Source organism: Parasteatoda tepidariorum, chromosome 6, assembly GCF_982258835.1.
Source record: "Parasteatoda tepidariorum strain Cologne lab strain chromosome 6, Ptep-v5.0, whole genome shotgun sequence".
NCBI classification, from domain to species: Eukaryota; Metazoa; Arthropoda; class Arachnida; order Araneae; family Theridiidae; genus Parasteatoda; species Parasteatoda tepidariorum.
The window spans coordinates 28629294-28645246 of record NC_141760.1 but is presented as its reverse complement, the minus strand read 5'-3'; the positions used below and the strand labels follow the sequence as shown (position 1 = coordinate 28645246).

The following is a 15953-nucleotide window of genomic DNA, read 5'->3' as shown; positions in this document are numbered from 1 at the left end:
TTTTTTTACTCATGGTCTGTAAAAAATGTAAAATAATGTTTCAGTTTTATCTTTTAAATGTTTAGCAATGATTATTCAAGTGGCCTTTCCAATTTAGTAAGGAGATTTACGAATCTCACAAATAACAAAAACTTAGATAATCCTTAAAAAAATTCTAATTCACATGAACTTCTATAAATTTTAAACGGAAAGTGATTTTTTATATCAATATATTGAGAAACAAACTAGCTTTTAAAAATGTTATTTATTTTTAAATGACAATGAGTTGTGTAGAAGTATATTATTAATATACAACTTCGAATCGAGCAATGGGATATAGGGCTGATTTTCCTGTAGTTTTCTCTTTTCTTTCTCTGCTTATTTGGTGGCTAGTCTGTCCTTTAAATATACATTTGAATCAAAGTCGTGCTAGCTTAAAATATATCAGATATTAAAAGCTTGAAATCGGTCATCGTCATTTTCTGACGTCATTTATTCTTCCATAGCGAAATTCAACTTACTGACATCATCGCTTCACCTTTTGGTGTAATTTATTATTGTCGGCCTTTTTCAAGTAAACTTCATTTACAAACTCTGTTTCTTTGTGCATTACATATTTTTGGATTGTGCGCCGCAATTAAATCAGGAGTGCGATTTTTCTTATTGAATTTTGTTTTATTTATTTAAATCCGGGTAGGGTATTAAAGGGTGAGTTTATATCAAAAACCATGTAGTAAATTGTCATTTAAAAAAAATATTTGTCATGAAAAAAATATATTTTCAGGTTAATAGTGATTCTATTATTAAAGCTTAGCATTATGTCTTAGGAGGCAATTAATGTTTCTTTGACATTAATATTCTATAATGTAATATTTTGTAAGCAATTTAAAATCTTTCAATAAACTAATAGTCTTTGATATTTTAAACAATTATTGTCTAATGGTCCCATCCAGCTTTTATTCTTATTATATTAAAATAAATAAGAGATATTTTAATGGCTTTTATTTTATAATCATTTTTATGTGATCATGCGTAAAGGATAATTCCGATATTTTTTTAGTTTATTGTAAAAAAGTTCAGAATTTTAGCGACTAAAAATATTTGTATAAATATATTTTTAAAAATATATTCGAAAAGCTAGCATCAAAGCTTCAAATCATTAGCAGAAAATAGCAAAATTCTATTTAAACTGTATTTGAATGTTTTAAAAATATTTTTATAAGGGATTTATTTCGTGATAATGGCACAAAGTAAGTTTCATAACCAAAAAATAAGAACTAATTATTGTTTTTTTAAAGATTTAATTAAAATATGTTAATTAAATAATGCATGCGATAAATTAATTCCCAAAACCAGGTACAACAACGTACTTTCTGTGAATAAATTATCTTCCCTCTCCCATAGTGTTATGACTTTTGACCCCCAAAATAATGAATGTAGCCGTAATCTAGAAACATGGTCAATAATTTATTCAGGACACCGGTTCAAAATTTTGATTCCTTAATACCATAATAACTTTTCGTATTTTTGGAACTTATTTTACGAATCTAAAAAGATTTTGCGTATGTTTATAAAAGTCATTTAAATGAAGTTAATTTTATACAAATAATCTGTAAAATATGAAAACTTTAACACATTTGTTCTGCTAAATTGTGTAGTTTTAAGTCATAAAATCCAAAATTTAAATAAATTTGAATCAGCATTTTTGAAATATACTCATATAAGAGAATCGTATTTTTTAATTTTAATTTTTTCTCTGGAACTACCTAACAAACTTTAATGAAATTTTAGATTTTGTTATTAAAATTTTTAGGTGGAAAATACTTAATTTAACATGCATTCATTGCCATGAAATACTTAATTTAACATTTTCCCCACAAACTCATTAATATTTTAAAAAAAAATTAAATTGAACTTTATTTTTTTTTACTATTATAAAATAAATAATACCTCAACTGCGATCAACTTTAAATTTGCAACGAAAAATCTATTGCTTTCAAGTTTTTGGCGGATTTGTAGAGTTTATTTATGGTGCTTAAATTAATTTTCATTATTTTTTTCAATAAAAATTCAAATATCTATAGTGGGTAAAAATATTTAGGCATGATACTTATTATAATTTAGGGTATATAACTTAACCTCCATATATTTTCTTCGGAAAACTGCTTCTAAAGTTATGACCGCTTTCAATATTTTTTTATCATTAAAATTAAACTGCGCCCAACTTTAAAATTTGTAGCGAAAAATTTATTATTTCTAAGTTTTCAGCGGGTTTGTAGAATTCTCTTATGGTGCTTTAATTCATTTTCATTATTTTTTTTCAATAAAAATTCAATTACCTCTACTGGGTAAAATTATTTAGGTATATTACTTATTATAACTTAGGGTATACAACTTAACCATCGGATATTTTCTTTGGAAAACTGCTTCTAAAGTTATGACTGCACAATGCTTACTTTGCTGAGAGTCAATTAAGAAGAAAAGAAAAATACTCGAGAAAAACTGAAGAAAAATTTCATTTGTATTTTTTTTTCTTCATAAAATTTTTTCATTCAATAGGGTTCAATTTATTTGACTGATTGTTGTAAAATTTTAGTTGATTCCGAATAATTCAAAAATAATGAAAGCACACGTACCAAACACGTATAAAAACGTATCATAAAACTGTCGAACTACGCTAAAGTGAACTCTCTGCGGGCCCAGTTAAAACAACTTTAAGCAGTGGTTCACTTTGTCCAAATTATTGAAAATTATTTTTTAAGCTACAATTATTCATTTTTTTCTTTCCAATTACTGAAAATTATTCTTTGTCTAAATTATTGAAAATTATTTACTACGTTTCAAACCAAGTATAATTAAAAGAAAAGAAAATGAAAAAATATTGCTGCCCATCAAATAGTGTATAAAGATTGTGTGAACAAGAAATGAATCAAATACATACTGTAGAATTAAATAATTTTCTCCTGTTTGATTATCTTTATAAAAGTATTTATTTCTAAACATATAAAGTTTCAAAATCATTTTTAACTGCGAAACAAGTGCAAAAAAAAAGAAAACTATTACGAATAGTTAAAAAAAATTAAATTGATAATTCTGCAACGGCATATTCTTAATCTAAAGGGAATAATTCGATTGAAAAAAAATTGAAAAAAAGAATGATCCGTAGAATGCATGACAGTTTTTTTTTAAAAATAAACTCTAATTAATTTTCTACTCTTTGCACTAGGTTTAAAACGTGTCTAAATCATTTTATGTCATCACTAAAATCTTTTTAATCATCAACCACCTATAAAAACATTTCCTTTAAGCAATGTTTTCGAATACTAAATTACCTTTCTAGAAACAATTTAAATCACTTGAACTATTAATTTAAAACACTCCTTCCTGATTACTGGAAGATTAACAGGAAACTTTCAAATACATCCGATTTACTTTTCAAACACCCAACCGATTTAATATGCCAATATATGCCAAAATTAGGCGAAGTAATTCGGCTAGTTACAGTATTCAGTATTTTTCCTTTCAAAATATCTTGGCATCTAAATCTTTAAGTCTAAAGAAGAATTCACGTTTTAGATGCCAATTTTGTGCTTCACTTCGCCACAATTGAGTTGAATTCCCAGATTAAGTTGTTCTTTCGCCTAATTTATGTCTATCTGGAATTTCAGATTATGAGCTGCAGCGCAGGTCCCCGACTGATCAGTATTTTTTAATTGCAACTGTTTGAAAGATGTTCGATCCTCTGTTTCCTTGTACGCTTTGATTTTGAAAAAAGGTAGTCCTCAACGTAATCTTTGTCCTTCTCAATTCGAGCGTAACGAGGAATGTCGAAGTAGGACTAATCACTTCTTGATTTGTTCGAAAAACAGCGTGTTCCTTGTTTGGGGATGGGTTGTGGATAGGTTTTGGTATTTATAGTTGAAAATCCTGTTTATGAGTTAATGTGTTTATTCTTTTTTTTTTCCTGTTGGCATTGCATTGTTTATATATTAAGAAATAAAAAAAGTAGATGTTTGTATTTTGAAATATAATCAATTGTATGGTAAATTAAACCCCAAAAAAAACTTTGTTTTATTTTAATTTTTTTTCATTCATAAGTTTACTTGATGATAATTTAAGCAATTTTAGATGAATTTAAGGTTGAAAATTCCAACGAAAAATACTACATAATTTAGGTGTAAGTGCAAGGACTCTAAGACGTTTAAGAGGAAATTTCTTCCAGAATAGTCCATTTTCTAGCAGCAACGGCAAAAAAGTCTGATATTAAAGAGAAAATTTAAAAATTTCTAACTATTTTGTACCGTTTCTAGAAAGAATTTTCTTTACAATAGGTTATTTGAAACATTTCTCCCTAAACACCACACAGTGTTCTTTAGGGTAGATTTCTTTTCAATCAGATTCGTTCTTTAGCAACCATAGGTAAAATTCTGGTATTGATCGGGAAAATTGGGGAATTTTATCTAATTCTCAGTTACAGCGTAACGGAGTAATATTCTCTAAAATATTCTCTTGAGCAGTGGGTTTTATTTGACTAATTTCATTTATTTATTTGACGAATTACTTTCCCTATGGTTATTTGGATTACGGTAATTTCGAGTTATTCGACCAATTTGTATTTAAAAAACTTTTCCGAGGCAGTGTCTCAAAGTAAGAGTTAAGGTACTATTTTTCACTTTTTTTTATCTACTTATTTTTAACTACTTTATAAAGAAAATTCAGATCTAATTGTGTGACCTTTTCTTTTGAGATTTTGGAGAAAAAAAACTGAAACTATTTAAATATTGCCGCAAACTTCCATAGTTTTATGGCAGTATTTATTTATTAATGCATGTTTCAAAATCCTTATACATTTCAAAGGTTATTATTAAATTTCTAAACTAAATTACATGCTGGTAGTGTATATCCACTTTGTGAGCCACTTTTTATCCTTACTCAGTGTATAACAGACATGCTAGATATAAAATGAATTTCAATTAAAAATTCATAAAACTGGTTTTTCTGTGGTAAAAGCTTACTGACCGAATTTCGTATTTTAATGTTTTATTTGCAACTAATATGGATATAATAGAGTATGCTTTTAAAATATGATAAGTAAAAAATATGGTTTTTGCTGCATTTCTTACAAAAAATGAACTTACATAATCTTATTAATTAATTCTCTGAAACATTATTATTTTAAATTAAATCTTTAAAACAATATTATTTTAACGTACAAAACGTTTTATGAAAGAGATAATTCAAAACTAAGGTATGGGAGCATGCCTGACTTCACAGCTTATATCAATGTAATAAAATGCTGTAATAATGTTTTAAACATTTGAACACGAATCATTGATTTTTTTCGTTGCATATATCACCCAAATCAGCTGCAAGTTGTGGAAGAGGGAGTGTAAACGATGCATATAATCATTACTGAAAAACATAGATCTATCTAAGATATATTCATTTCATTGGAAGTCAATATTAGAAAAGAACGAATTCGTAATTAAAATTTATTATTAAAAAAGGTTTTCAATGTTGAACGTAAATTTTTTTAAAAATAAATGTCAATATTTAACCCATCACAAAAACAAGTAAAGTTATAAATTTCAACGAATCTCTATTTTTTGTTAAGGCATATTTTGAAATACTTAAGTTCCATTTCTTTTTTAGGCCCTACAAACTCGAATGGCTGTGCTTGAAAGTCTCCAAGAACGTTTAATGCTGGCCATCGAAGATGTGAATCATCATTTAGCATCCCCCAGTGGAGCTGAAAGCCAAACCAGGTCGAAGACTGCTGGTCAGTCTCGTCTACAGAAGTCTGTATCTGATAGTACTGGAAGCGAAAAGAAACTTAGGCTTGCAGGCAATGCAGACAGTACTCATTCCAAGTCTGAGAACTATGGCTTAAAGACAGAACTTTCAAAAAGTGACAGTTTAAATAAGGACAGTGGTATAGGCGCCAGCGATAGTAGTTTATCTACAACAGACCACGCCGCCATTAGGAACGAAGAGGAAGACGAACTGTTGCAATTGCTTGATTTGATTGACCAGAAGAGTTTAGTCCTTCTGAAGGAAGTTGAAAACGCCAGTTCTCTTGACCATAACAAACCTACGAGTCAAATGGGTGACGGTTCGAGTGCAAGATTACTCGACAATCTTTTGTTTGAAAAGGTGGACACCCAAAGGCAACTATCCCAAGTGAAAGCTGAAAGAGATGACCTTAGTCGACGGTTAGCTAAGCTGGAACTTGCAACCGAAGCAGTGACCAAACAAAAAATCAAAGTCCAACAGCAGCTTAACGTAACTCTTCTTGAAAATCAATCACTGCAGCAAAGGATACAATCTAGTGATGTTAAATCAAAAGCTGAGTCCCTAGGGTACTTGGCGGATATTGAGCGATCAAATATCCGTAGAAAATACTTACAATATAGTGAAAAAAGCCGTAAAAAAGTATCCAGTATCTTGAAAGAAGGTAATGTGTTAGAGTTACAGAAACAACTTTTGACTTATGTTATGGAAAATGATGTTCTAAGAGCGAAACTTCAACAGGATGACTCTTCCAAATCTGCAACATGGTTGAAAATTGAGTCTCAGCTAAGAAAAGATTTAAAAGAAGCAAATGAGGAAAATCAGAGGCTACAAGAGTTGATGCAGTCAAAAGATTTAGAGATTGCTTCACTGAAAGACAAAATTAGGTGCTTAGAAGAAGGATCTGAAGCTGATTCCTGCGTCAGGAACTTTGGCATGGCTAGTACGGAAGACTGGAGAGAACCTGGCATTCAAAATGCTTACAATAAACGTTCAAATCTCAATGCCATTTCGCCATTTTCTCCTTTGGGCTATGGTGATTTTTCAAAGACTCAAAGTCTTCCTGCCATGCAGTTAGATGCGAGGGCAAAATTAAAAGAGCAGGAGGCTTCTCGCAATAATTATTGTCATGCTTATGATACCAGCAGCTTCACAGAAGTCCCTCTCGACCATAGCTTTCAATCCAGCCATCCAAATGACCCACCCAGTCACACTAGCGTTAAGAAATCAGACTTGGTTGATCTCACAAACCCTGCTGAACCAAATTTTTCTTCAACTTCCACTTTGGTGCAATCCCCATACATGTACCAGCCATCACTGCAATCAGGACTTTCAGCGCCAAACCTGAGTGGCCTCTGTAAACATGAGACCTTCCAGAATTGGGGATTCTCCACCCGTAAATCTTCAGCTCCAGAGGCCACTAAGAATAACGGTGGTAGTAGGTTGGTGAACGGCCATCTTTGCTGGAAAGGTGCAAACAGACTGTCAACATCACAAGACATTTCCAGCATTTGTACTGAATTCGATCCACTAACTGAGGACACGCCTTCTTGTGAAAATTTTGTAGACTCTTTAAATCTTTCCATACCATTAAAGCCAACTCCGGCAGCTATACCGCAGTTATCTTCCATTGGAGATAGTTTACATAGCGCGAGCCTTGAGATGGGCTGTTCGTCCAGTCCTGTTATGTACCAGGACACTCCACGTAAAATTCTAAATGCAAGATCAGTTGATGGTATTAGAGACCTTTTAGTTGATAATGTTTATTGTAAAAGGCCACATTCTTCGCAATATGGTCGCACTAGTGTGGCACCTGCCTTATTCTCCAAACAAGCAAGACGATTGCCTGTTAATATAATGAACTGTATGCATGAGACATCAGATTATTCTTTAATGTGAAAGTTGAATGTGGACCAAAATTTAGATTTTATTAAAATATTTTATATAGTTTTTGGTGTTATTCTTTAAAAAATATTGCAATGTAAAGAGTGTTCACTAATATTAATTTATTAAATAAAATTTGGGAAAATAAGTGACTTGATAATGATAACAACAGGGTGACATTATTTACCGTCAGAAAAACAGATATATATATATATATATATATATATATATATATATATATATATTTTTTTTTTATTCTCAGGTTTTTGTAATTAGTCCAAAAACTTTTCAAAAGATAGTGCTGAGTTTCTTTTACTGCTTGTTCAGTTGCATTAACTGATTTCATCCTCCGATAATAACGAGTGATAGCGGCTAAAGATGGGAATTTCGAAACAATTGAAATTCATTTTCAAAATTGAAAGATCTTGAAACATTTTGATCTAATTTTTAATGAGATTTCTTTAATTACATTGTTTATTATCTACAGCGTCATATGTTGGGAAAATTTTAATCAAAATTAACTGAGAAAATAAAATTAATTCCCGGTCACATAAATTAGCTGTTAGAAAGTTTTTTTCTTAACTTTTTAAAAATTTTTTTAAAACAATTAGGTAAATTTTGAGCCCCCGGTATTAATTCAAGTTTTACGAACAACATTTCAAATAACATTGCAATGCAATTAACTCAAATATGTAGCAATGTTTCGCTGTAGACTAGTTTCTATCAAATTCATAAAATTCAATATGATTAAGAAACCAAAGAATTTTCATGAGTTAATCGCTCCAAAATGTTACACTAAATAATTGCTAATTATTTTTTGTGTTTATATATCTTAAGCATGTGGTTTGTGATAAATTTCGGGGTACGAATCTTTTTCAGTAGTTCGGGTGAAGACAAAAATCACTGTTGAATTTGTAAATAGTTCGTAATATATGTTAGAACTTTTCTAAATACTATCTATTACATCGTGTCTGATATTTCATGCACGGATATAATATAAATTATACATAAAGATCTCTATTTACTCTTGAGATTGAATCTTTATTGGAGGGCACGTGTATCATCCGTTTAAAGGTCACCTGTTCAAAACCAATAATTGATATGATTATCTTAGCTTATTATTCTTTGTTAGAGATTTATCTCAATTTACTAAATCATTATAGTATATAGAAAAAATCTAGTTCCCAAAATGGAAACAGATGGACTAAGAGAATCTCAATTTCTCGTTAATTGAGCTTCCACAACTAAGAACTGCATGTCACTTCTTAGGCCGGTGGACTCATGACTGCTTGGACATGGGCCCAACGCCCTACCAACCAGGCTATCTCTGCCTTTCAGAAACTTTTCATCCCAAATTTTGTTTCACTTCCATTTTTAAGTTAAGGTATAGAAAAAAGGAATTCAGGTAAGCCTAAAGTATGAAGTTTCAATTGCTGAAAAATAATTTCAAAATATCAAAATGCAAATAATTTATTGGAAGAAAATTTTCCCGTTATGTAATCCTAAGTTATCCTCTCATAATTTGTTTTACTTTTGATATTGTGAAAATTTTGTTTTCAGTGTTTGAAACTTCATAACTTACACTAGGTTTGCCTGAGCTTACTTTTTCTATATTTTAAATTTTAAATTACTTATGGAGGTGACAGAGAAATCGGGATGAAAAGTTTCTCTCCTGATATAGCATCCTCTTAACTTGTCGGACAAAGAAGTGTCTTCCACAGTAGGAGTCTTTTAAATGACTAATTAGCGCTTTTTTATTTATGAGCACGAAAAAAATTCTGTTTGCTTTTTTTTGGTGAAAGAAAAAGTGATGCTCACAAAAGATAAGTTGTCTTGGGGGGGGGGGGGGAAATGCCTTCTTAAATTTACAAAATTATATGAATTCAAGTCAAAAATTACATTAAAATTTTTTTTTTCAAGTATGACTTGCTCTTTTCTCTTGACAGTTTGCACAGTGGGCCAGCATCCAAGGTTTCGTGGCCAAAATTAGTATTTCGATAAAATTTGTTTCAAAATTTGGGGGTTTTTATGTGCAGGTAAATTGAATTCATAGCAGAAATTTTGATATACACTAAAAATTCCGAAAAACAAACAAAATGGCGGCTGAAATATGGCGAGCAAAAATAAAGTAAAAATAATATAGCACGTTTAAAAAATTAAATATAGCAATGAAAATAGAATAATTTTCGTAATTTTATATTAAAGATGAAAAGCAAATTATATTTCTGAAGTAATATTACAAAATAGCGTTAATTAATTACAAAATAAAGCGAAAACATGAAAAAAAAACATAATTTTTGTTTTTTGGTATATTTAGATCACCTTTGCAGTATGGGCAAAATGGGGCAGGTTTTTTCGAAAGAAGAAACATCAAAGAAGACAACAAAAAAAAGTTTAGCTAATTACCTCATGGAACTTTTTGTAGATAAGTTTCGAAAGTGATTCAAACATTGTAAAATGTCAAATGATAAGATATAAACTATAAATTTGTCAAGAGTATTACCTAATCCAACAAATTGAAAAATTGTACAGTAATTTCAGACTAATTACTCTGATAAAAATGCAACAGTAAGGTGAAATTCCTATATATATTTCCGAAATATAAATTTAAGAGTTACATTTAAAAAAAATGTTTTTAACATATTTTTCACTACATTGTACTCTCGTTGGTACAAAAAGTAAATTATAATGTTTGGAATGATTATGAATACTTAATTTGGGCTATATTTAAACTGCCTAGACATACTTTAACTGAAAATTTAATTTTGACTTTTGGCCAAAGATCATGGTCTTCTGCCCCACTGTGGTTTGGTGCAAAATCTCCAAAGTATGGGATGAGACAGTGATTAAGGCACTGATCTGTCATTGGATTGGGATTCTGTTTCTGAGACTTGAAATAAAACCTCCTAGAAGAGAGAAGACCTTCGCATGAGTTAACATAAACGAGAAATCCGATTCTTAAATAGTCCGAACCTATCTTTTGTATTTTGTCCCACTGCGCAATTTAGTAGTCCGAACATAGTGACATCTATCTTATCGCCCTCACTGCACAGTTTATGTCCGTTACGTCAGATTACTTAATTGATTCAGGCAGAGGCCTTCTGTCTTCTAGGACGTGTTGCTTGAAGCCCACCCATTGTCAGTTCGATGGATAAATCGTGAATCAAAAAGATAAATCGTGATTACAGAATGATACACGAAATTTTGAAACGAATAAAATATTTAAATATGAAAAAAAATTGGATGGCAAAAATACGTCTATTAAAAAAATAGATCGAACTGGTGACCATAGGCAGAGTCAGGAGGTTGTATAGTATAGCAATTGGTATGAAATGATGTGGCATGTCAAATAGTATCGAGCCATGCCATAAAGTATCATGACATGACATAAAAGATGTACTCGGTTCCTTGACTGTATTATACACTATTAATACTATTTATATTACGTCAATTATGGAGTACAACTTTAATTAAAAAGCACTTGGGATCTGTATTAAGCACTGAATTTATTTAATATATTAAAAACCGCTTGTCACGTTGGTAGAGTTTTGACCTACATTATCCCACTGGTCACTTGCAAGAATTATTTTATTTTATTCTTTTTTATTGAATAAGCTTTATGATAAATAAACTTTGGAAACTACATATGCAAAGCTGATGAATATATTAAGGTTAAAATATTAATATCTCTATTTTAAAAAAAAATCGTGTTTTGGATGTTTACCTTAATGTCTTGCGTCTTGTCTTACTGCGTAAAAACAATGACTTAGAAACTTAAAAGTACTAAGATGTATAGAAAAATGTGCAGGGATTAAGATGAAATAAAAAAAAATAAACATTCGACAATAACTGTTAAACTTGATCAAAAAAATATCATACGGGCACTCTACAGGCCGCAAAAATGCAACTACAGGTTGAAATTTGGCAGGCTGAAAGAGTCATATTTTTTAAGAACTTAATGCAGAGTTATTTCTGAAATTCAGGATTGTTCGAAAGTTTTTAAATTTTTTAAGAGATTTATTTTCTCAATTATGTTTGCTTTACGTTACGTCTTGCTGTGCTGCTCAAAACCTATAAGACTTAAAATTACGAATGTGTATAGAAAAATTTGCAAGGAATTCGATAAAATAAAATAAAAATTCTATGCAATTTTTATTTCTAGAATTATTAACTGTGAAACGTGTAGATAAAAGAAACCATGTTGGTCGACGTACTGATCACTGAAATGTAACTATAGCGTCGGAATTTGACATGCTGATAAGACTATTTTTAACTATAACTTTAACGAGAGTTTTTTTCACGAAATTCATATTTGTTCGAAAGTTAATACAATTTTAAGTGTTTTTGTGCAATTTTTTCTTCAAATAATAATAATTTATCCACTGTTGTCGAAAAATGCATCTCTCCGCAATCTTCATTTTATAAGATCGCTTTTCGGATCACAAATAACAACAAAAAAATGAATGAATAAAAAAACAAGTGCGAGATTCGATTTTGCTCTGATACAAATACAAAAGTTTATTTCAAAAATTTTAAAATGTTTCTTATGCGAACTGTCTTATGATATAAGGTTATCGTTATATATTGTTAACAAGTAAAATTACTTCTCATCTATTTCCGCTAATTGTGCAACATGTTCTGTATTCCTAAGTTTCAATTACATTTGAATATTTTTCAAATACAGTTATCCTTTCATTTCGTTACGATTAACATATTAATAAAATGTACTTACATAAAACTACAGTAATTCTATATTTTCTAAACAAAATTATCTTTTCATAAGGATTTTGAAGAACAAAAAACTTTAAAGAAGATTATAGAAGAGACGGTTTATGTCCATTAAGGCTGATTCTAAGAAAAAAATAAATTTGTGCACTGACAGGGACAGTTTTTCTACAGCACCACCCAACTTCACTAGGTAATAACTCTCGGAGAGTGGGTACCTATTCTTCATATTACTGATTCCATAAGATTTAGTCATCCTCAAAATGCAATAGATAGCAATCTAGTCATAAATTTTCTAAAAAAATGGACATAAACTATTCTTTTTTTTTTTATCTTTCATAATAAATGAAAAACAACCTCAAAAGTTAATGAGCGAAGTGAACAGAGAAGGGAACCTAGTACATACCTAAATCGGAAATAACTAAAATCGCACTTTTCTGTAAATAAAAAGGATTAAATATTTTATGTAAAACAAATAACAAATCTTTCTATTTTCCCAAGACTGAGAAAAAAGAAAATCTGAAATTTATAAAACGAATTTCCTAATCTTTTCTAAATATATACATGAAAATTTTTTTTTGTCTGAGAATTTGTATATCCTTTTCACTGTAACCATTTTATGAATGGTAATTTTAAGTAAGTTGAATTTCAAATCTGCCAAAATAATCGCCTAAGGTGAAAGATTATACTTTATAAAAGTAGATTAATAAGTCACAGAGACAAAGTACTTAAAAATAGAAACGAACTTAATTAAATGAATTCTTATGAAAGCGCATGCATTTCTTGCTTAGAATTTTAATAAGCTGTAAAACACAAGTGAGGCGTTTAGCACCAAAATCCTTTAGATCTGCTGCCATTTTTTTAAAACCTTTGTCTTAATATCCAAACCAAATTTTTTTCAACTTTTTTTCCATGACTTAAATGCTCTGCAGATCGCTTGTTTTGTCTTTTGCTCCTTGTTATAACCATAAATATAGAAAAGGCGAATTTTTGTACATAAATCTTACCGAAACGTTTGAGGAGATTGATTATGAGTAAAATTTCGTGATGTGAGCTTTGTTCCTGTATACAAGCAATTTCTACCCTGATATAATCTCAAAATAAAGCTAAAAATTCGAATAAAAATTTTGAAATCAATCGCCATGTCAAAATGATTAAATCTTATGTAACTAGAATTCAGACAGCCAAAATAATTAACATTTACTAAATTATTTTTTAAAAATAAAAAACCTATATTTTAATAATTTATTTAAGAAAATAAATAAATAATAAAACATATAATTACAAAGAAAAGTTCTTATGTAAATGAGACATTGCTCTATTCTGTCAGCATTCAATTCATAAATAGAATGAAAACAAAATTTATAGAATAAATAAAAATTTATTGAACAATTTCTGCTCCAAAATATTACACTGATAATTTTTTAGAGCAATCTCAATTTTAGGATATTTTTTTTAACAAATTTTATAAGAATGATTCTCATCAATAAATTTATATGTTAGAAAGGCTCAAGATTTGGAAATACTTTACTTTTTATAATAATCAGCTAAAAAATAAAAGGTATATTTATTTTTGAAATTAATAAATACTATTTTAAACCTTTACAATCTTAAAGATCGAAATACTTTACCAAATTACTTATAATTTATTTATTATTATTACTGTATAATTATTACTTAGCAAAATTATTTTTTCCGATATTAATATTATATGAGTCATTTATTTGTGAATAATTGCAGTGCTTATGTTTAGATTATTTCCACTTGGAATTTAAATGTATATCATGCGATTCGAAAATAATTCTTTAGAACCTAATTTAAAATAAAAATTTAATTAAAATAAAATGAATGTGCCAATAAAATTATTATTTCCTTATTTGTCTCTTTTCTGCCATGATATAACATATTTTTATTTGTCTTGTGTTCGTTTCCTTATTAAAATGCATCATTTCTCATTTTCAAATGCATGATTAAATCTAATATTTGATTACATATTAGAAAATTATAAATTATACACTTAAATAAGGTTTATTCTTTTGATATTAAAAATAGTTATGATGAATCAAGATATAAAATTTAAAGAGAAAAAAAAATCTCATTAAATCATTTTCTTTCATGAAATACACACAATACGCTTCATAAAAAAGCATCTAAGAATCCTCCTACATGTTCATTTAATTGAGTTATAACGCAATAAATAACATTGATTCTAATAAAAAGCTAAAAATTTACCACCTAAAAATATTTAAGTGCTATTAAATTAGCTAAAGCAAAAATATTTTACGTCGCTCAAAAGTTTGAACTATTTATTATAGTTTTCACTTAATACAAATCTGAATACGCGTTATATTATGTTTCGCTAACACTTCCGATGATCACGTTAAAAATTTACTGAGAGGCTTCTACGCTCTGTGGCTATGATTCCATTCATTTAACTCATCACTAAGTGGTTTTACATTCTACATACAGTATAGCACTTATTTAATTTCTCATTAGCACTTGTCAAATTTAAAATCAGAAAGTAGAAAAATCGCAGGAAGTAAAGAAGTGCTACTGAGGCAATCGTACCCACTATATTCAAGCTACTGAGTATTTTGCGGAAGAACAAGGAACACACATTAACCACAGTGACTCTTGCGTATTTTTATTGATTCATGTATGAATTAACGAGGCAGCAAAAAAATTGCCGAATGAAAAATGAGGGTGGCAGTTAAGGAAATGAGCCATACTGAAGAAAATAGTTTTCTGAACTTAAAATATCTGGTTCTGAAATCAAATTCACAAATATTTAAATTAAAATTGCATAAGTGCAATTCACAACTAACAATCGAAAACTTACTATGCTACCAGACATTTCCAACAGAACTCGTGTCTGAAATCGCGTGCTTTTTATGGAAAACTAGCCAGCAACCCAGTTTATTTATTTATTTATTTTTCAATAATTTAAAGTCATGAAAATTATTTGAGCATGAATGATTCTGCCTTTAATGAATTAAAAAGGATCAAAAATGAGGTCAATAGTAGGAAAAAACTAAATTTTTAGTTTTGAAAAGTTTAAATGTGAAACTTTAATATAGAGGGCAGCACTATAATTTCTGTATTGCTCCGAGAAAAATTACTATTTTAAAATTGATTTCAAAATATTACAGCAGCGTATGTTTCAGAGAATGGAATGGGAAAGAGGGTTTACTTGTTGGAGAAAATAAAGTAAAATTAAACATTTGAGTGCCTACTGAACTAGGGGGTGCATTGCAGCCGGTGTCACAACATTTATTTTAAGTTAGTAAATATGGATTTTTTTTATGTCCTAAAAATCTTTTTGATGACTTAAAAAAGTTGTGTAAAGTTTATGATTTAAAATTAGTAATATGTTCTTATGTTAGATAAGTACTCTATTTGGGAGGTTTTTATAAATAACTTTTTTATCGAAATGAAATTAAAAGTAAATGTTACAGTGACGCTTCTGTCAAATTGAAAAAGCATATTACAAAAAAAAATATGCAGCAAAAATGTAATTAAAATTTTTTTTGAAACACTTTATGAATTATAATATGTATATTTTTCCTGTTATTTAT

The 15953-nt window shown here is 29.1% G+C and overlaps 1 protein-coding gene across 4 annotated transcripts in view; it reads left to right on the top strand.

Annotated features, from left to right (window-relative positions):
- The window catches only part of LOC107441233 (uncharacterized), a 138166-nt gene extending 130448 nt beyond the window's left edge, over nucleotides 1-7718 (top strand). For all 4 annotated transcript variants that reach the window (XM_016054416.5, XM_016054418.5, XM_087165578.1 and 1 more), the window contains one exon: nucleotides 5632-7718. In XM_016054416.5, the coding sequence (XP_015909902.2) occupies nucleotides 5632-7668 (2037 nt within the window). In that variant the 3' untranslated portion in view covers nucleotides 7669-7718. The remainder of the gene's footprint in view (nucleotides 1-5631) is intronic.
- Nucleotides 7719-15953: the final 8235 nt, after the last annotated feature.